This window comes from Armigeres subalbatus, chromosome 2, assembly GCF_024139115.2.
Source record: "Armigeres subalbatus isolate Guangzhou_Male chromosome 2, GZ_Asu_2, whole genome shotgun sequence".
NCBI lineage: Eukaryota > Metazoa > Arthropoda > Insecta > Diptera > Culicidae > Armigeres > Armigeres subalbatus.
The window spans coordinates 212,523,794-212,546,424 of NC_085140.1; the positions used below are offsets into that span (position 1 = coordinate 212,523,794).

Sequence of the window (22,631 nt, forward strand, 5' to 3'; positions counted from 1 at the left end):
TTCAAAACACCATTTTAATTTACGCAGTACGTATACTGTGGGTTTTCTGAAGAGAGCAGAATGGAGCAGAATGATTTTTTTAACCAATCTAAATTTTACTTCATGCCAATGTGGATATCCAAAAATCTTGGAAGGACTTGCACACGGAATTCGTGCGTGCCAGCTGTTATGATTTTTTTAGTATTTGATGTTGGTGAAAAAACAGGTGGAGAAGTTATTACGAATCATTTGCTGAAGTTAATCTACGTTATCACTTCCAAAAAATAACAGAAGAATGTAGGTACAAAACATAACATCTGCGTTATATTGCATTTTGAAATTAAGGTGTCAGAGGCAGAGGGGTGTAAGTAACATTTTGGTTAAAATAGAGTTGACTATAGCAATAAATGCTTTGGTTCCAGAGCTTTGAGGCAATTTGCTGATATAGTTTGTTTAGTATTTAAAGTTAGTATAAAATTACATATATTGCAGCAAACAAGGATGATGTTAAATAACTAGTATTAAGAGATAAATGTTCATACTCAACTTATTTTACAGTATTCGGTAAATTTAATCAAACTTCAATACTGGATAGGTAAAGTGAATTGAACCTTACAATGTATGGATTACATTGTAAAATGTTACGGAAACAACATAAGGCAGAGCTTCCCAAACTTTTCGGGTATGCGACCCACATGACAGTATTCCACTTTCTGGCGACCTACCTGCAAATTTTGCTGAATGTATTTTTAAGTTGAATGAATAATGATCAAACTTGAATCTAGTTTTCTTGATTCATATAAGAACTATTTACATTTGCTTCAGAACCAACGCGAAAAAAGTGTCAAACGAAACAGCGCTGGGCATTTATTTTTCTTTGAAAATGTAGAATAACTGTAAGTAAGCTTGGTTAGAATGTATAAGCCCTGTTCCTCAAAAAATATTGTTTTGTAGTGGTCATTTTGGTATTTACTTTCTTCTGGTTAAAATAGTTGTAATCCAGGCTGTTATTTTTCTTCTCTTAAATCCATATCGGAATACTATTTAAACTTTTCTCAGCAAGTGGTTTTGTAGTCACGATAGTAAATGATAATGTATTGATAGTTTTAACCACCAATTAAATAACGGGAATGGAAAGCATGGCTCGGGAAGAAAACTACAAAGAAGTACAGTTCAATTTGATATACGCTATATAAAGAGTTGGCCTTAGTCTTTAAACTTAGATTTAATGAATAATAGCATATGATCCTTGGTCCGCCGTGCGGCGTAGTTTAATCTTGCAGGTATCACATGACCGCAGAAAGGCTGCCATTTCCGGATGATGCTTCTGATCTTGTTGATTAGTTAGGGTTTCTTACCCCATTCCCGGCCTAACATGCGTACGACTGCATTATTTAATTGATATTTATGACAGGAAGCAACTTTTCCTGAATTTTTTGGGATGTATACTGCCGTGAATCGCATATCTGTCCCATCTTTGCTGGGTTTCCTATTCATATGGGACAAATATGCGATTCACGGCAGTATAATACTGCATTGGGGTTCACTTCTGCTTACAAAATAGCTATTCGTGCTAAATATCGTTCAAAAAAGCTTTTATTTGATTTAAATTAACGAGGTGCAGCACTCATTTCAGTCATAGCGATTGCCATTCCGGCATACATAAATCCAGTTCCCGGCCTAAGCAAAATTTCACTCAATCTCTCAACATTTTACTCTCATTCTCTCTCGGGACGGTAGAAAATGCGACGTAAACAAAAATATGCACGTTCCACGACAACAAGATGCCAGATGGTATTATTCATAATCATTTTTATTTGGTTGAGAAGATATATTTACTCATCCAAATTTCTTCCAAATACTTGAAAACAATATTTCTTCCACCTTTTGAAATCGAGGGAATTATAAATACAGTGAACTCTCCCTAACTTGATATTCTGTAACTCGATATTTTCCCTTACTCGATGAAATTCAAAGTCCCTTGAATCTAGCATACTGCGTTCCCTCCGTAAGTCGATATCTCCCTTACTCGATATTCTTTAAGTCGAAGTAATTTTTCAATGTATTTTTACCTCGCTAACTCGATGTTGTCTGAAACAGTTGCATGCACGATATAATAAGAAGTTATCATTGAAAAGTGATAAGCGAAGAAGTGAGAATGAGAAGACGGAAGTGAGAAATAAGAAGTTACAAGTGAGAAATGAGAAGTGAGATGTGAAAAGTGAGAAATGAGGAGTGAGAAGTGCGAAGTAAGAAGTGATTAGTGGCGATTGAAAAATGAAAAGTGAGATGTTTGAAGTGAGGAGAGAAAAGTGAGAAGTGAAAAGTACCCGACCAGTATACAGTAACAGATTTATATCAGATCTTGTCATTCTGTTACAGCAAATTTTTATAACAGCAGTTGTTTTAAAACATGTACCATTAGTAAATAAAATAACAAAAAATGTAACAAAAACTCTTCTAGTTTTAACAAAAATATTACTAAATATATTATTAATTGAACAAAAAATATAACTGGATGTGTTCCATAAAAAGTAGTGAGAATAACTTATTCTATAATAAATTATGTTATTGAAAACGTTATGATTATCCATAATGTAGACAATTAACTTTGTCCAGCTGGTTCAACTTTGAATGTAGGTTCAAGTTATACTGGAGGTTGTACCTTCGTTTATTTCCACTTCCTATCTACCAAAACTGTAGGCAATTTTTTTTTCGGTGAAAATAAGCATAACAAATTATTTTTTTGTTAAATATCTTGGCTGTGCATATGCACAGCACATGTTTTGAAATGGACATATCGATATGAAAGATGCGAAAAAGAATCCACGTGTCTTTTGAGGGACTCAAACCCTCAACCTCCTACTCTCTAGATAGGCGTCATAACCCCTACACAACAAGACCACTTAAAGGTCACGTTTGCGGAAAAGCCATCAGAATCCGAGTACCAACTTCCACCGCGGTTAGCTCTTTTTTGCAAATTGAATATCTTTCGGATGCTTGATTTCACCAATTTCCACATGTGCTTTACTGTTGTATATCCACAGTCAAGCGAGTGCACATTGTTTATTAAACGAGAAGATCGCACTACATGTCCCCAACAACGGGCTGGGCGGATATGTATAGAGTGCGAATCAATCGCACTCTGCTGTGCCAAAGGCTTGCTTGGCTAAAGCATTTGATGAGTTTGATTGCCTTACATATGCGGTCGCGTGTACTCAGACGACTAATGACGGTGGAAGACCGACACTTGATTACAATTAATTGCATATTATTCGGCAACTCGGTGGCCGAGTTATGAGAAGCCGAGCCGAGATATAAGAATGTATAAGTGAGAAGTGAGAAGTGAAAAGGGAAAAATGAGAAGTACGAAGCGAGAAGTGAGATGTGTGAAGTGAGAAGTGAAAAATGAATAGTGAGAAGTGAAAAGTTTATAGTGAGCAGTGAGATATTTGAAGAAATTAGAAGAAGTGAAAAATGAGAAGCGAGACGTGAGAAGTGAGAAATGAGGAGTGAGAAGTGAAAAGCAAGAAAGAAAAATTATTTGTTAGAAGTAAAAGTAATAAGTGAGAAATGAGAAGTCAGAAGTGAGATATAAGAAGGTATAAGTGAGAAGTGAAAAGTGAAAAATGAGAAGTGAAAAGTGAAAAATGAGAAGTATGGAGTGAGAAGTGAGATGTGAGTAGTGAGAAGTGAGAAATGAATAATAAGAGGTGACAAGTTAAAAGTGAGCAGTGAGAAATTTGAGATAAGAAGTGAGTAGCTGTAAATTAATAGTGGGAAGTGAGAAGTGAGAAGTTAGAAGTGCGACATTTGTAGTGCGAAGTAGTACTGAAAAGTGAGATGTGCGAAGTGAGAAATGAATAGTGAAAAGTTCGAAATGAGAAGTGAATAGTGGAGAGAGGGAGGTGAGAAGAGAGAAGTGAGAAGTAAGTAATGGGAAATGAGGTGCGAGAAGGGAGTAGTAAGAAGTGAAAACTGAGAGCCCAGGAACGAGAAGTGAGGAACAATTTTTTTCCTGTTTCCTTCTTTTTGATCATCTTTCTTCTTGTGTCTCCCATCTTCTTTATGTCTTATGTCTCTCTACTTACTTCTCACTACTCAACATCTCACTTCTCACTAATTATCATCTCTCATTACTCATCCTATGCTTCTGTTTATTTTACTACTCATATCACACTACCCTCACTTTGTAACTATCACATCTCACTTCTCACTCCTCACTTCTCATGTCTCACTTCCCACTACTCACATGTTACTGAACATATCACACTACTCAATACTCACTTTCATTTCTCAGTACTCACTTCTCACTACTCTGTACTCATTTCGAACATCTCATTTCTAACTTATCAGTTCTCGCTGTTCACTATTCACCCTGAACAACTCACTTCTCAATTCACTTTGTAAGGAAACAAATTCCTACTATTCGGCTGAATGGCATTCGGCCAAATATAAATATATTCCGTATCTCGATACCTCCCTAACTCGATGGTCCCTTCAATATCGAGTAAGGGAGAGTTCACTGTAACATGATAGCGTCAACGTATTAGACAATTTTCCTATTAACGATGAAGGATCATTTCCATAATCCTGGCCTTTTGGCAGCACGGTGCGGCTAGAAGTTCTTGGGCCGAGGTGAATTTTTGTTCGGTTTGAGAATACATTTTAAAATGTATTCTGACCTGTTTAAATGAGTCCTAGTGAAACGAACAAATAGGAATAATTGAAGTGCTTGTGTTTAGAATTATGGTGTGGTGATTAACAGCTTCAAGCAATGGTTGTATCGTGCACTGTGACGATTTTCAGGTAGGTGTTTATTCGATGATACCGTTTTGTAAAAGTGGAAAGAATCACTCCGGCTCAGTGGTGTGGCATCGGAGAGCGAATTTTGAAATCTACATTTTTGTTTTCTACAATTGGATCAATTAGGAGTCAAATAAGTGATTGAAAAATATTGAGTATTGTGAAAAATAAATGGGAGACTTTTTAAAAATTATCAATCATAAACCTACGGCATCCAAACAGTATAAATCATTAGTTTTCTGTGCAGTGAGTCGGGAACCGGGTCCATAGGCCCAAGTAGTGATTTACCCTATTTCGTGTCTTTGGCCTTTCAATCACCTTTCTACACAATAGATCTCATATACCAAAAAACCTTTAACAGTTTTCGAAACATTTTCATGTTTAAAATTGTCCACTGTATACTTTTCCCACAATCTTTGTTCGCTTGAACAAATTGTACAATGCGCTCCGCAGTATTTCCTGTTTGACCACATGTTTGAACAAACTGATCATGTTGGAGTAAAGGTGTGTGGGCGACATTAACATAAGGAAATATTTCTCTGAAAGCTTTAATGTTCTCATAGAAAAGTACTGAAGTATTGAAATTCTTGTTTTTTAGTGGCCACCCGTTATTTTCAAGTTTTACATGTTTTTTAATATCCTCCCGAATTTTAGCCATAATCCTTCATGGCTGAGAATTGGGGGTCCACTACCAGAGAGCTCAATGTGGAGCTTTTTAGTGTGGGGGAAAGCGGAAGATCACTAAAAAAAATGAAAAAAAAAATCCATTAAATTATTGTTTTGTATATTATATGATTTTTAAATCAATACAAAATTTTCAAACGACTTATCTGCTTTTGTAAACAAAGATTCAAACGTCGATTTGTCGAATCCGAAGATCACTTGTCAGAAGACGAGTTTGTAAGTCGAGTCAAGTACAAGACACTGAAGACGACCTTACTGTTGAGGTCGAAATACGTATCTGTCAAGATACAATAAAGCGGTGGAAATTCAATGGGATTGTACAAACTCGTCTTATGACAAGTGCAGACATTCCACTAAAAGCTCAATAATTTTCTTAACGAATCTGAAGATGCCTGCTTGATTGTAGGGACTCGCAAAATAATTTATTTGCAGTAACTAACCGAATATAAATATGTTCGCATTAACGATTGCGCCCTAACACTGGTTCTAAGCTTCGAAGTAGAGTACACGAGCTTTGTTCGCCAGTGACAGGCGTACGGGGCCCTTATTCGAATATGAGAGTACTCCCACGCAAACTAACACCATCAACAGGTAGCCGAAGTCTTCACCTATGTGTTGATGGTGTTGGTTTGCGTGGGAGTGCTCTAAAATTCGACAAATCGACGTTTGAATCTTTGTTTTCGAAAGCAGATAAGTCGTTTTGAAAATTTATTATTGAAATAATCTCTGAGTTTTGCCACTTTGCACAAATGATAGCGAAGTGCTGGTTTAGGACAATTTTCATGAGTTTTATGGAACAGATTATTTTTTTTTCTTATGGAAGAGGTTAGAACATGCTCAGAAGATAAAAATGTTTGAGTCTTAGGAGGCTAAACCCTGAATTAAAATTAATTTCTCGCGACCCGCCGAAGATTGGCTCGCGACCTCATTTCCGTCGTTTTGTAAAAGTTTTCGTCGGTAACGTAGCAGTCAAGCAAATGTGTTCGGTGGCGCAGGATAGAGAGAAGCGGATTTAGGGCCGATGCCCACGTAGCGTTTTTTCAAGCTGCGTGCACGCCGCGTCCACGCAAGGTACCCAGCATCAAATGTAGTCGTGCACACGTTTACGTGTGCATTGCTCCATTTGATGCATGGTACCTTGCGTGAACGCGGCGTGCACGCAGCGTAAAAAACCGCTACGTGGACATCGGCCCTTATTTACCGACTGTCTCTTTCTGAGTCTCCTTTTCCGGGTCCGCTTTGTCTGACTACGTTGTGATTGGAGCGTGCAAGACGCAAAGAAATGTGACTATTGCTACGAAGGCCCTCCACATGCTCTTGGCGCTTGCCTGATGTATATACGGCGCCGAATCTACCAGAAGCGTTCTCTTCGGCAGCGTATCCGACGTAGCAACATCGCAATGCTGAGGAAGGCCACTTCACCAGTTGTTTCTGATACCATCTACTCGTCTCTTCCTTTGGACGATCAAGATAGCTCTGACTCCGAAGTTGGAAATGTGGCCTTTGTTTTCAAAGGCTCGGCGAGGAAACGAGTTAAACAAAGCCAGCGTCCCTTAAAAAAGCAAGAGCCCCATTCCAACATGGCGAAATCAAACGCAGGTGGATGGATGAACGAGAATTTCCACCGCTTCTGGGGACATCTAAAATCCCAGATGACCCAATTTTTGCGATTTCTCAGCCAGAAAGAGCGCATGAAGAGCGAGCACAACAACCTCCGAGCGCTCCAATGTTTACACTTTCTGGCATCGTGGAGCTCATCCTCAACTTCTTCGATGCTTCCGACCGCGTGAAGAACATGGTCAAACTGTTCTTCCGATTCTGACTCCTCTCCTGAAGCAGCTGGCTTCAAAAATGCCCCTCCTCGAGTCATTCGTATCCTTCGATGACTAATTTCGTCGATAAGGGTCATATTATTTCGATTCTACAGTGGAACTGTCGAAGTATTCTTCCAAAATAATTCTTTAAATTTTTAGTTAACAAATTACAATGCGATGTTTTTGCTTTATGTGAAACATGGCTAACACCAGATGTAAACCTTCTTTTTCCCGATTTTAACACCATTCGCCGCGATCGGGCAAATCCATATGGAGGGGTGCTTTTAGGGATCAAAAAACAGCACTCCTTCTATAGGGTCGATTTTGCTCCGATGTCAGGCACCGAAGCTGTCACATGTCAGGTGACTATTCGAGGAAAAGACCTCAGTATCGTCCCGATATATATTCCTCCAAACACCGCGATATCTCGTAGAGATCTCTCGTACATCTGCTCGGTTATGCCCGAGCCACGGTTGCTTTTGAGAGATTTTAACTCCCACGGAACAGGCCGGAGGGAACTGTACGACGACAACCGTTCATCAACGATATATAACTTCTTCGACAACTTTTTTATGTCAATTTTGAATACAGGAGAAGTTACATGAGTGGCTCCTCCAGCAAGAGATAGCCGTCTAGATCTTTCCATTTGTTCGAGCTCATTATCGTTGGACTGTACTTGGAAGGTGGTCCAAGATCCCCATGGTAGTGATCATTTGTCGATCGAAGTTTTAATTTCCAATGGACATAATTAATCCGCTTCTATCGACTTCTCATATGACCTCACAAAGCACATCGATTGGGGGAAATATGGGGAGGCCATCATTGATGGCATACAGTCGATAGACCGCGGGACGAGTATCAGTTTCTATCTCAGTTGGTTATTGACAGCGCTCTCCATGCACAACGCCAGCCGGTGCCAGGAGCTTCGGTTCGTAGGAAACCACATAGTCCGTGGTGGGACACCGCGTGCACACAGCTCTATCGTGAGAAATCCAACGCGTTTAAGGAATTTCGGAAACACGGATCGATCGTTCTTCACAAACGGTACATCGCGCTCGAGATCCAGTTCAAGAAGCTGGTCAAAGTGAAGAAACGTGGATATTGGCGCACTTTTGTTGGAGGTTTATCGCGCGACACCTCAATGAAAACTCTGTGGACCGTCGGGAGAAGAATGCGCAACGCGTCGTCCGTAAACGAAGATCGTGAAAGCTCGTTGCGGTGGATACTCGATTTTGCAAAGAAAGTTTGTCCGGATTCGGTGCCGGTGAAGCAAGTGTCACGTGATGCTTTTGCTGACAGGGATGATATAGATCGGCCCTTTTCGATGATTGAATTCTTGTTTGCTCTCCTTTCATGTAACAATTTTGCTCCAGGGATGGATAGAATAAGGTTCAATTTGCTCAAAAACCTCCCAGACGTCGCGAAGAGGCGCCTATTGAGCTTGTTCAACCAGTTACTGGAGTGCAATATTGTTCCGGATGACAACTTCGAGAAGCTGCTCGAACAAAACCTTCAATCTCGATTCATGAGTATTTACCACTGGTATATGGCGCTGGAGGTAAGCCCATCTTCGGTTGACACCAATCGTGCTAATTTCTTAGACTCTTACAGTTCCTCTGTTACTTTTGATCTGTCCATGAAGCAGGAGGTTCATGGAATACCAGACTTTCTTCGTGCGGAGGTCATACCTCCATTATTTGCAAGCAAATACGGGCGTGTCAGCGATGAGAGAAGCTTTTTTACAGACGGGTCAAAAATGGATGACTCCACTGGTTTAGCGCCTACTTAAAGCTGAAAGAGCCTTGTTCCGTGTATATCGCTGAGCTAGCTGCTGTACACTATTCACTTGAGCATATTGCATCCCTACCTCCTGACAACTTCTTTATCGTCTCCGACTCGTCTAAGTACTCTGGAGGCTGCTCGGTTAATGAAACCTGTAAAGCACTCAGCGTGTCTTCTAACCGGGATACGGAAAGCTTTGAGTGTTTTACCAAAACTGTCATTCACAATCACCATGGCTTGGGTCCCTTCTCATTGCTCGATCCCGGGAAATGAGAAAGCGGACTCTTTGGCTAAGGTGGGCGCTATGGAAGGTGATATTTACGATCGGAAAATTACCTTCGATGAATTTTTCACATTAGTTCGTCAGGAAACCTTGAACAACTGGCAACAGAAATGGACAAATGGGGAGTTGGGTAGATGGCTGTATTCAATTCGCCGTCAGGTGTCGAAGCGTCCAAAAATTGAATATGGGACGAGACTTCATTCGAACCATGTGTCGTCTAATGTCCAATCACTACACTTCAAATGCACATCTTTTCAGAGTGGGGATCTCGGAAGGAAATCTCTGGGTTTGCGGCGAGAATTATCAGGACATCGATCATGTCGTGTGGGCGTGCGAGGAGCATCGTGGCCCCAGATCTGCGCTAACTGAACATCTCCGGGTCCGAGGAAAACAACCAAAGCCTATTAGAGAAGTGTTGGCGGGCCTTGATCTCGAATACATGTCCCTCGTCCACCAATTTGTGAAAGTTGCTGATGTAAGATTGTGATCTTAGTCTGAACACCCCCTTGTCTGTCGTACCCCATATCGAATGTCTTCCTCTTGTTGTCCATTTCAATGTCTGTCGTAAACCACTTTCGTATGTCTTCCTCTCATTGTTGTCTCCCAAAAAAAATGTTTGTCCCGCTACAGATGTGAAACATCGCCAAGAATGTCAACTATGTGAACATCAGCAACCTTATTACTTAATCACCCTAAATTCCCTTTCTTTCCTACTATATTATTGTATTTCCTAACCTCGACCAAACCGCGAGTCTTTCGGTTCCCCAAAACTAACATTATGTATAAGATTTAAGAAATGAATTGTTAAACTTGATTTCGGCTCCGTAACGCTTCACGGCAATTGAGCCTCCAAAATAAACGAAACATTTAAAAAAAACTATGAATTGTATACAACTAACCTTCTACACATAATTGTCCCATGTTACTTTTGATCAAAAAGTCTAACTTGAGTCAATTTGATAGGATATGAGTTAGTGCATGAGATAAATATCTGTATTTAGTTTGGTTTGACAAATCTACTACATTAAAAATGGCTTATGAATCGAAATTCCCTTAAAGTTAAGGTGTCGCATCATAATCCAGAGCCTGCCTGAGCCTGAGAGGCACTATCACCGGTAGGTAATTTTGCTTCATCGTTATAAATGCTCAGAAAATCTCAACTAATCGCAATTGGAGTCCGAACGGTAACAAATACAGCATCACCGTTGATTGATATGGCTGCAAAATGTTGTTCATTCAAAACTTTGGATATTTCTCAATGGTACCGGCACCGAGGATGGTGCTTCAGGATAAGGCGTACATCGATGAATCAGTACTAAGTAAGTATGTGTAAACACGTGGATTGTTCATCGAATGGGAGTAACGTTATTTCTCCAGCACACAAATGCAACAAGCGGCTGGTATAGTATAAGTCGTATTTCACTTCTCTGAATGAACTCGCAAGCTTCTGATGTTACGCTATTTGACGTTTATAGTGGTGTAAAATGGAAGAGGTTGACATATTCGTCGATTTCCACTGTGAAGAAATTTAACTTTGAGTATCACATTATTATGCATCTATTTTAAAGTGCGATAGGTTGATCGTTCTGTTCCGTTTTGAAAATAGTTGCACCGAAGAGTGACGATAATAACGTTCAAATGAGCATCGATTGAATCTGAGATGTGAGATAACGAAGGTGCATTCTTCCATAGTGGTTTATAGTTCAGTAAAAAGGTACGCGATAAAGCGGTCATAATTATCAATAATATCATTTGTCTGAAGTTTCATCATCTCATTCTTTGACTCATTTTGGTGATTTGTGTATGTAATGAATACAGTTTCGTGACGATATTAATTAGTTTTCCTACGTGTTTGAATTCAACCGACAATGGCCAGAATGTCTTCCAAGGGGCCTAAAAGCAAGGGGTCCAGTGGCTTACGGATACTGTGGATTCCGGGCAGAAAGAAGCACAACCACAAGGGTGTCTACAATCCTACGAAAAAAGGACTTCCCCAATACCAGGCCAATCAGCAGCGGAAAAACGAGTCTTGGACTTTGGGAGGCACCGTTAATCATGCCAAGATCATCAATGAGTAAGTGAATAAAACAAAATCAATCGGTGCCTCTGGGTGGATGTGAGCTACATTATATACGCTGACGAAGCATGTTTGGCATGTTGTTTATTCGTAAACTGGTTGCAACATGGATGGAAGGTTGCTCGCACAAAGCTATCTCGCTTAGCCTCGCTTGATATGTTTCAATGATAAATCTTCAAATGCACTACATTGAAACTGAATACTCGACGCGTGAACCTATCCAGATCTCGATAATGAGCCAATTATTACCTTTGTGCTAAATGATTGGCAAACTTTGATGAAAAAAACAATGCGCTTTTTTTATAGAGGATTTGAAATTACTTGTAATTGATTAACAATGTATTACTCATGAATGCTGAAAGTAACTAATATTTCAATTCAAATCACGCTTTGAGGATTTTTTTTATCAATATATCTGAAATATTCGCCAACCTAAGGTCTATGTTCTACTTTTTCATGTCGTGTTTAAGGACATAGTTGGAAGAGTACCACGATGGCAGTCAATATGGCACCGAACCTCCCACGGGTCAACCCCACACCTCCCGCACTCCTCTCCCACCAACATTCGAATGCATCGAACAATATCGAACAAAAGTTTAATATTCAAATTACTAACCTGTTCACAGCATGTTTATTCACTTCCCGTGATAATGAACATGTTTCTCGAAAGAGTCCTATGTATTCCGGCTCGAATTATATCATAAATCAGCAGTTTCGTACCAATTTATTAGCCGTTCGCGATTTGGGGGGTTCATCACTGCACTTCATTTCTTCTCAAAGGGCACTGAAAAAATCAAGTTTCTACTCACTTCTCCGCACATGAGCAGCCCGAAATGTTGATGGAATGCAAATTAAACATCACTTTTCGAGATCAGTCACTTGTTTAAACCGAAAACTTAATATAAATTGCTATTTTTGCCCGAAAAAACGATTAAAAACTGATCGCGGAGCGAATGTAAACAACGGCACCGGCATCAGCAAACTAATAACTAGGGTGGTTCAAAAAATAATGTTGCTCCGCCACGCTCAGTCGATTATGATTTATAATTTGGGTGTCATCCGATGATTTGGGCTGGTTTGAATAGAGGCTTACCGTGCACAGGTCGTTTCAGGTTTGTATGACAGTCGGTATGGCGAGGTTGAATTTTACATTATTCTGACTGTGGCGCTCCGTCATTGGGCGCTGGCGAGGGGGGGGGGGAAGCCAAATGAATGGATGTAATATTCAAGAGCTTTGTAGACAATACATATTGAATGGTCGTTCTAATAGTTAGAAGTCGATTTCAAACGAGGTTGCGTGTACTTAGTATGATAATTAGGCTTCTCAGAATGCGTCAGTGCACTGCAGTGTGGTATCAGAAACGTGTGCTTCAACAAAATAGCCAAAATTTGTCTGTGATATCTATGGGCCCTCCTTAGCCGTGTGGTAAGACGCGCGGCTACAAAGCAAGACCATGCTGAGGGTGGCTGGGTTCGATTCCCGGTGCCGGTCTAGGCAATTTTCAGATTGGAAATTGTCTCGACTTCCCTGGGCATAAAAGTATCATCGTTTTTTGGAGGACATTCGGAGCATGGGACGGAATCGAGTGAGCCAGCGCATTGCCGGCTTTCCAGGTGGCCAGATGACCGGATCGGACTATGGGCTCCGGATTAACGAGCAAGATGTTAGATCTGCAATAAGAAATCTGAAATCATCTGCAGCTGTTGGACCCGATGGTATTCCTTCACTTATTCTGAAAAGATGCTCAAGCACCCTGGTGACACCTCTTACGTTACTATTTAATTTAATGTATCACTACGACAAAGCCGGTACCCTACGCAATGGAAATTTTCGTACATGTTCCCAGTTCTTAAGAAAGGTGACAAATCAAACGTAGACACTTATAGAGGTATAACTTCTCTGTGCAGCTGCTCAAAAATATTCGAAATTATTATTTACTAAGCTTTGTTTGCAAGCTGTAAAAACTACATCACGACATCCCAGCACGGATTTTACTCCAAGAGGTCAACGTCAACTAATCTTATTGAGTTTGTGTCGCTCTGTCTCCGCAATATCGATTCAGGCAGACAAGTGGATGCAATCTATACTGACCTTATAAGTGATGAACTTTGTATTATCTTAAAAATCACTTTAATAAAGATTAAAAAAATATATATACTGACCTCAAGGCGGCGTTCGATAGAGTTGATCATGGTATCTTGCTCAGCAGACTCGCAAAGACATGGTTTCCTGGTTTGAAACATATCTCACTGATCGCACGGTTTGTGTGCTTGGAAGTGCTGAATCTGTCATCTTTTCAAACCTCTCAGGAGTGCCTCAGGGCAGTAACCTTGGACCCCTGATTTTCTTTTTATTCATCAATGAAGTTGCAAATGTACTTCCACCCGGCTGTCGTCTATTCTATGCTGATGATCTTGAAATATACATGGTAATCAACAGCATTGGAGATTGTGTGCAACTGCAGGAGCTTGTAACCAAATTCGAGCTTTGGTGTATCACTAACAATCTGACGCTTAGTATTCAATAATGCAAATCAATTTAATTTCATCGTAAGATGCATCCAGTAGTGTTCGAATACAGCATGGCCGGGACTCTTTTGGAACGAGTGGACAGCATTAAAGATTTGGGAGTGCTTTTAGATCAGGGGCTTTCTTTCAAGCAACTTCATCTTCAAAATTGCGAATGGGTTTCGAGACCCATTTTGTTTACGATCGCTCTACTGTTCGCTTGTACGATCTCAACTAGAGTATTATTGCATCGTCTGGTGCCTCTATCAGGATCGACAGAATTGAGTTCGTACAGAAGAAATTCGTTCGTCGTGTCTTGCGACACTTACCTTGGCGTGATCCGGTGAATCTACCCCCATATGCGAATCGATGCAGACTGATAGGAATTGACACTCTGGAAAACCGACGTCGAATCGCACAAATAACTTTTACTGCAAAATTATTGACCGGATTCATGGACTCTCCAGAAATTCTGCGCCATATACGCCAATACGGCTCACATGAACCGATCCGTGCAATGGCTGCATCCTTGGACTTGACTTTGACTTCAATCTTCCATTGGTGACTTTCATCCGACGGATTAATTAGGATATATGAATTAGTTAATAGGCAAACAATGAACAATAAAAAGTGAAGGCCAAAATACTTTTGTTAAGACAAAAACGAGCGAAAAGTCTAGCTCATTCTTAGGCATTTATCGTCTATCCTCTAGCATTCTACGGGTAATCCTGTCCATTGTTTCCTGTTGAAAATTGGCCGCATCGGAATATGGGCTTAGAAGTCAAAATACTATTTAATGTGAAAAAAGCGTGCCAAAAAGTCTAGCGATTTGCTCACAATTCGACGGAAAATCCTATCTGTTAAAGTTACAATCAAGTAGTGGAATCAAATGGGATAGTACTAACTCGCGGGGGTCTTCAGTAGCCTCCCGAAAAAAAGGCGTAGAATTGCCAATCCGGAGATGGCGAGTTCGATTCTTGGACCGGACTAGGAATCTTGGATATTTTTGGGTTGGAAAGTTTCTCGACACCCTGAGCATACTGTTCTAACTGGTTTTATGACAAGTGAAGCCATTCCACTAAAACCTTGATTATTCCACCTAGCGGTGTGGGGCCTTCCCGTGTCAAAAAAAAAACTGAAAAACCCACAGTGGTTACTTTTCAGTGACGCTGAAACCCAGCTTGCAAAACATCACGATTTTGCAACACAACTTCTATAGAAGGCAATTTCAGAGCATCTGGGCATATTGGCCACTTCCGGAACCTGAAGCCTTCAGGGAAGTGGTTGCTTTTTTTAATAATTCTGAAACCCAGCTTGCAACAAATCAAATTTTCGGATTTTGCAGTACAAATACAATAGAAGACATTTGCAGAGCATCTGGGCACATTGGCCAATTGCGGAGGTTCCCTGGAAACCTACTGCATTTCACAACCTTTGGTGGCTATGAAACCCAGCTTGCGACACATCGAACTTGATAATTTTGTAACATAAATCAGTAGAAGGCAATTGCACATTTGCAGAGCATCTGGGGACATTGGGCTTATTCGCTGGGAATCTCGCCTATAGGGAGCTTAAGCGGTCACTGTTAGAAAGGTCCTGAAACCCAGATGGTATAAATCACGGCATCTTGTAATTAGTTTTTTCGGCTTTTAGTCACATGAAAATGTTGATAATTTTAAATCATTGGGCAATGGGCAATGATTTAAAATTATCAACATTTTCATGTGACTGAAAGCCGAAAAACCTAATTATAAGCAACAGATCCAGTCGAAATCCCTGAAAATTATCATTTTGAATTGAAAATTATAAATTATAAAATAAAATTCCTTAAATGGACTGACGCCATTAACAAAATGTTCTATCGGAAGTAAAGTAAAAATATAAATTGTTCTATGCCCTATAGAACGTATTAAAAACACATAAGTAAAGATAGCAAAAAAAACCCACGACGTGAAAGAGGAGAGTTCATACTTTCATGTAGTGGGTATTTCAGAGATACTGATTTTTATGTGGATATGCACAGTATGTGAAAGATGTTATCCGTAGAATGTATTGGAGGGGGATTCGAACCCTACGAAGGATCTCCGTCGGCCTCCGTAACGGCTACTGAATGAGCCCTTATAAAAAGTTTGTATTTGGAGCGAGCCTTTCGGTACTTTTACTGTACGAGATTATGGCATAAAGGAGTCTAATCGTCCATTGTGTTATGCCGGATAAGAGCATCATAATAAATAATGAATCAAATTTTCAAATCTCAAACCTAGCAAATGATCTAATAGAGAACATCTTCTACCGTCGTTCGGGGTGACATTGGGCCTAGGGGATAAAATTAGGCCAAAAACGCAAAATATTTCCACTCTTAATATCTCAGAAATTGTTACGAACTTTGATGAAAACTTCAAACAGTTCGAAATTATATTAAAATTCACGTCTAGAAAATCACAAAACAAATTCCAAGAACTAATTGTGCTCGTACCATAATGCTTGGAACTTGAATGTAAAACTATTGAGCGAATGAACCCGTATTAAAATAGTGCCAATAATGCCCCACAAATCTATTACATAACTAGTTTTTAGATCGATGGATACCTGGTTATCATGTTACGATAATATGTTGTTGTTTTATCGAATTTTATGGATATTTATATATAGCGGTTCTGGTTTTTCGTAGCAACGAGCAATGCACGCTAAAAGGGGTGAGACACCGCTGAACATTATTATATTTGGCCCAATGTCACTCCTTGTGAGGGGTGAGAATGGGCCATTTTTGAAAAACATATAACTTTGAAGAATTTCCCGTATTTATTATTTTTTCCTCGCACAGTGGTAAATTTATTATTCAAGCTTGTACCAAACTAATTAAAACTTGATTCCATTATTAAGGTGATTATACAATCAAGCCAAGTGGTGAATTTAAAATTCACCACACGGTTTCTACTCCTATTATCAAAAGTTCAAATCTAGCGCAATAATGTTCGTACAATGCTGAAATTAAAGTCGATTGTTTAGCACAAGTAGGCAAACGATCTACGGATGTTTCATCTTTATGGGCGTTGCGGTTCTTTCAATTCGTGCTCTTGAAAAATCACTTGAAAAAGCACGTGGTTTCCAAGATGGCCGATTTGTGGCTTTGTTGTATAACCACCTTAACTACTCTAGAGCTTTGTAACATTTACTTGGAGCATACCACATTTTGGCCCAATGACACCCCCGTTGACGGTATATCCCCTCTTGCCTTGCCTTATTGCTGTTTGGAGTCAATACTGATTACTTTCCAGTCTGTAATTTGTTAAAGAGTTTTCGAGCTGCTGTCTCTATCGAATTATGTGCCTATGTGTATGTACATGATGGTCGTATACGCCGTGTTGTCCGAAACCAAACCTAATGTAATGTCTGGTTCCAGGTCGCTCTCTCTGCACGCCGGCCGCACGCGCATCTACCTCGATTGCACACAGCCAGCGAGTGCTGTATCTATTCCTTTGCCAGGTTATCTGCTAAACATCACTTTTGCTGGTCACTCTTCCGGCATACGCACTAAATGTCCGTCCCACTGTAATCTGCCGTATTTTATCAGCTTGCCTATGTCTGCATTTTTTGACACTTGGTACAACTCGTTATTCATGCGTTCACCATTCTACTGCGCCTAGTATTGAGTGCCGTATTTTTCACTCAAACACTCCAAGAGTTCGATAGTCTGCATCTTTCAACGCTTCATGGCCGTCCAGGGCCGATAGGACGAATCAACGATGTGTACAGAGCTATGTTTTGTTCGTGTCTGTAGGCTGCGATACTTTAGTTGACTAAGCAAACCATAGAAAGTCCTACTTGCAGCCGCAATACGTATTTTCACCTCGCGGCTAACGTCATTGTAACAAGTGTTCCAAGATATATGAAATCGTCGACAACCACGAATCGCATCCCATCCAGTTCCGAGGTGGACTGCCGTTTGTACTGTCACGTTCTCTGTCAGCCACCAGGTACTTAGTTTTGACAGAGTTTAAGATCAGTCCTTTTTATCCATTTTTAAGGCACGAAAGCCTCGTCCACTGCTCTACGATCTACACCAATGATGCCGATGTCATCCGCAAAATCAAGGAGCATGTAAGACTTGTTGATGATGGTTCCGTTGCTTTGCACACCAGATCTTCGAATTGCACCTTCCAGAGCTATGTTGAATAGCAAATTAGAGAGCGCATCGCCCTGTTTCAATCCATCTAACGTCCCGAAGGAATTGGATGTCTCACCAGATATTCTGACGCTCGATTTGGATCCATCCAGCGTCGCACGAATCAGCCTAATAAGCTTTGCCGGAAAGCCATGTGCTAGCATTATATGTCACAGGACGTTCCGTTCGTTGGTGTATTCCCAAGTTGTATTCCCGGAATTTATCAAGGATTCCGCGCAGAGTAAACATCTGGTCCGTTGTTGATCGTCCTTCTCGAAAACCACTTTCAAATTCGCCTGTATGACGTATGAGGGCATCAAGCCAGCTCGAAGACATTTCTTCTCCCTCCGAAATCATTTCAATCACACAGCGTTCAACTGACAATTCAGACACATTCGCCGACAGCACAATCTGTGCACATGATGCGTCGTCACTGCTTACAAATTCACACACTGATACTATGACTCACATTAATAGTGGATATGTGCGTTTCGAAAATATGGAATCCAAATCGTAAAAATCCACATGTAAACTCGTAAATATAAATAATGTAAAGTTTTTTTTGTCAGTGTAAATTGTAGTTATAATTATCTCTACTCTTCGTATGGAAATTGATTTCGTTCTGCAAATACGTATAGAAGCCCAACCCCTTTGATAAGTTATCTGCGATATGGATATTGGATAACCTTATCCTACATATCAACACTGGTATTAAAATTAAATTATATTTCTTTAGTCTTGGACCAAGACTATGCCCAGTAAACCACATATCGTATAACAAACAGTATAATAAACATATTGACATGGCTGGTCTAAAAATTTGTTTGTAAATCAAAAATTTGTTCTTGAGACAAAGTTTTGATTTTTTTTATTAATGAGGTTTTTAGCCCTAGGATAGTTTTAATTTTCTGTTTATAAGTGGATATAGACAATCTGATAGGGGCCCTCCTTAGCCGTGCGGTAAGACGCGCGGCTACAAAGCAAGACCATGCTGAGGGTGTCTGGGTTCGATTCCCGGTGCCGGTCTAGGCAATTTTCGGATTGGAAATTGTCTCGACTTCCCTGGGCATAAAAGTATCATCGTGCTAGCCTCATGATAATACGAATGCAAAAATGGTAATGGCTTAGAAACCTCGCAGTTAATAACTGTGGAAGTGCTTAATGAACACTAAGCTGCGAGGCGGCTCTGTCCCAGTGTGGGGATGTAATGCCAATAATAATAAGAAGAAGAAGACAATCTGATTTTATAAGTTAATTTTTGATCTAGCAGAAGTCCTAAACATTTCGCTTCGCTAGACCAATTAATTGGAACCCCATTTATAGTGACAATATGTCTGCTAGAAGGTTTCAAATAAGACACTCTCAACTTATGTGGGAAAATTTTAAGCTGAGTTTTGGAAGCATTCGGGGAAATTTTCCATTTTCGCAAGTAAGTGGAAAAAATATCAATCTACTACAAATCAAACGAAGACTTCGCCCTTTGGCGGAAAGGCCCGTGTACCTTGCAAACACAGATGTTTGATACCATGGTGGTAAATCAGGCAAGTCAGAAGTATAAATGTTATACAATATGGACCCCAGTATGCCTTGGGGAACAACAGGTAATCTATCCGATTTCGAATTCTTATAGTTTACCTGCAGTGATCTGATAACTAATTTTGGTTCAGTTGAATAATGTACAGAGGAAAATTAAAATTTATCAATTTTACAATCAAACCTTCATGCCAAACACTGTCAAATGCTTTCTCTATATCAAGAAGAGCCACTCCAGTTGAATATCATTCAGATTTGTTATATGGAATTCAATTCGTAGCTCTTAATAACTGGTGAATGGTTGAAGGCCTTGGCGAAAACCAAATTGCTCACTGGCAAAAATAGAATTGTCATTAATATGAACCATTATTCTATTTTAAATATTATTTTCAAACAGTTTGTTAATTTAAGAAAGCAAACTGATTGGGTGATAACTAGAAGCTTCGTTTGTTTCAACAGAAACTTCCAAGGTTTCGAAAACTTTGGTATCAAACGAAGAATAAAATTTATGTTTGATACGTCTATTAATGACAATGGCGACCCCACCACAGGCGATAATTTCGGTAAATAAAATAATTTGGATCTCTTTTGATGAAAAGACCAGGTTTTAAATATGAACTGATAGGAATTATGAACTGGCATTATGAACTGATAGGAAGTTGAATAATTTATCTTCCTTGCCCTTTAAAGATAGGGCATTCCAATTTGAAATTTTCAAAGAATTATTTGGATCCATTAAAACGAAGTCCAATAACAATATTTTGAGTAAATTTGATACCAACCTCTGAACAGCTTCAGTTTTGGTATTGGCTTTGAACATTACATCAATCATGTGATGCAATTGTTCATTTAGAAAATCAAAGTAGGAAGTAGACATTGAAACGATTTGACCCCGGGAGAAATTGCTCGGTCCCAGAAGGGAACCCGCCTAAGCCCCAAGCAGCTGGTCTTGAGCCAACGGCCGCTTCCGGGGTGGGCACCAAAGGCCTTCTTTTTTCTCCCGGGTCCCAGGGCGGGATGAGTGGGGAAAAGTTGCGGAAGTGAGAGTCCTAGTAACAAAAGAGTATTTCAACTTACGGGGATTGATTGACTGAGGTGGGCGGCGGCGGGGTGTATCTTCAAGGGACGTCAAGCAGGAGCCGCATAAATCGATAGCGTCGTCGTCGAGTACGTTAGCGGGTGCCTCGACGGGCGTGGTAGGATTGGCAGGTGCACGCTGGGCACCACGAGGCTCAGGACGGACCGAACGAATCGGTGCCGGGGAAGTGACGTCGTTTGTCGGCGAAGCACAGGATCCGGTGAAATCCCGTTCTGGTGGTTAGGTGTTTCGTAAGCGATGGAACAACAATAGCCGAGGGCCGATGATCTTTCCCTGAGGGAGTCGCGACGGGCTCCACGAGGCTCCGAACAGACCGAACGAATCGGTCGATAGTAACGGATGTAGATGCCTTGGCTGGCGGTTGACGATGAAGCTTGGTGTAGCGGGTGATCTGACTGTGCAAAGGCTTCAACGGATGTGTGAGGGAAAGAGCGTGATCCACCTCCGTCTGGCCGGTTGCCGACCGAAATCCTGGTGCCCGCAAAAGGGCGCGAACGCGAATAACTTGAGCTTGCGGCCGATGGTAAGTTTGTCCACGAGATGCCGGGTAAAGGGCTTGTTGGTAACTACTCCTCAACTGGACGGAATTTAGTGGTCAACTTCACTAGGTGGTCGTAGAACCAATCCGGACTTCACACACGTGTCGGAAAAACGGAAGATTAAAGCTCGCCAACAATCAACCCACAATACTCTCGCTTACAACATATATCTTTTCACAGTGATCGTCGTAACCATACTACCTTCGTTCGTTTTGGGCGAGCTCCAACCACCCAAAAAGTTCGGGCACTCATTATTTTCGTCCCCTTCGCCGTTTCAGTATATCCGCCCCCTCGAGCCATCCGCATTCACACTGGCTCCCACGATCTGCGTTGCGTTTGGAGCGTTAGTTGTGCAGCCGCCCACCGCATTTGAATCGGACGTTATCTAGCTGAACAATAAATACTCCTACCATACCACATCGTAATAGTAATCAATGCTACCGTACGGTAACAACATGCTACCTGAGTCGTTAGAACGAACGTTATTTTCCGTTGAAGAATGGGTATGAAAATCATTCATCGTCGATAAATTTTCAGAAATGAAATTTTGCCTGCCTGCAGCGATGCTTGCATTGGGTGGGCGTGTTTGAAAAATTTGAATTCGACGAGCTGTTCGTTACCCGGTTATCGTGGGTATTAATTGCTCGACCGGCACTTCCAACGGAAGAGCAGCTAGGCGCAGCGTCTCTTGAAGATGGCTGGAGAGATATTCGATCCGCCATTGGTAGCACCGCAACCGCTGCACTTGGCACGGTGCCCTCGGATCAGAGAAACGACTGGTATGACGGCGAATGTGAGCAGTTAGTGGAAGAGAGGAATGCAGCATGGGCGAGATTGCTGCAACACCGCACGAGGGCGAACGAAGCACGATATAAACAGGCGCGGAACAGACAAAACTCGATTTTCCGGAGGAAAAAGCGCCAGCAGGAAGATCGAGACCGTGAAGAAACGGAGCAACTGTACCGCGCTAATAACACATGAAAGTTCTATGAAAAGTTAAACCGTTCACGTAAGGGCCACGTGCCACAGCCTGATATGTGTAAGGACATAAACGGGAACCTTCTTACGAACAAGCGTGAGGTGATCCAAAGGTGACGGCAGCACTACGAAGAACACCTGAATGGCGATGTGGCAGACGAAGATGGCGGTATGGTGATGGACCTGGGAAAACGCGCGCAGGACAAAATTCTACCGGCTCCGGATCTCCAGGAAATCCAGGAGGAGATTGGCCGGCTGAAGAACAACAAAGCCCCTGGGGTTGACCAACTACCAGGAGAGCTATTTAAACACGGTGGTGAGGCACTGGCTAGAGCGCTGCACTGGGTCATTACCAAGATTTGGGAGGAGGAAGTTTTGCCGCAG

The 22,631-nt window shown here is 41.0% G+C and overlaps 2 protein-coding genes across 9 annotated transcripts in view; one reads left to right on the top strand and one right to left on the bottom strand.

Annotated features, from left to right (window-relative positions):
- LOC134211601 (tyrosine-protein kinase receptor torso-like) overlaps positions 1-22,631 on the bottom strand; it is a 198,300-nt gene that overhangs the window by 39,809 nt on the left and 135,860 nt on the right. The window lies entirely within an intron of this gene.
- The window catches only part of LOC134211604 (transposon TX1 uncharacterized 149 kDa protein), a 179,235-nt gene continuing 167,422 nt past the window's right edge, over positions 10,819-22,631 (top strand). Inside the window, exons 1-2 of one of the 4 annotated variants that reach the window (XM_062688647.1) lie at positions 10,819-11,062; positions 11,167-11,422. In XM_062688647.1, the coding sequence (XP_062544631.1) occupies positions 11,217-11,422 (206 nt within the window). In that variant the 5' untranslated portion in view covers positions 10,819-11,062; positions 11,167-11,216. Of the gene's footprint in view, positions 11,063-11,166; positions 11,423-22,631 lie in introns of those variants that run through there. The other 3 variants (XM_062688648.1, XM_062688650.1, XM_062688646.1) reach the window with 3 other exon arrangements.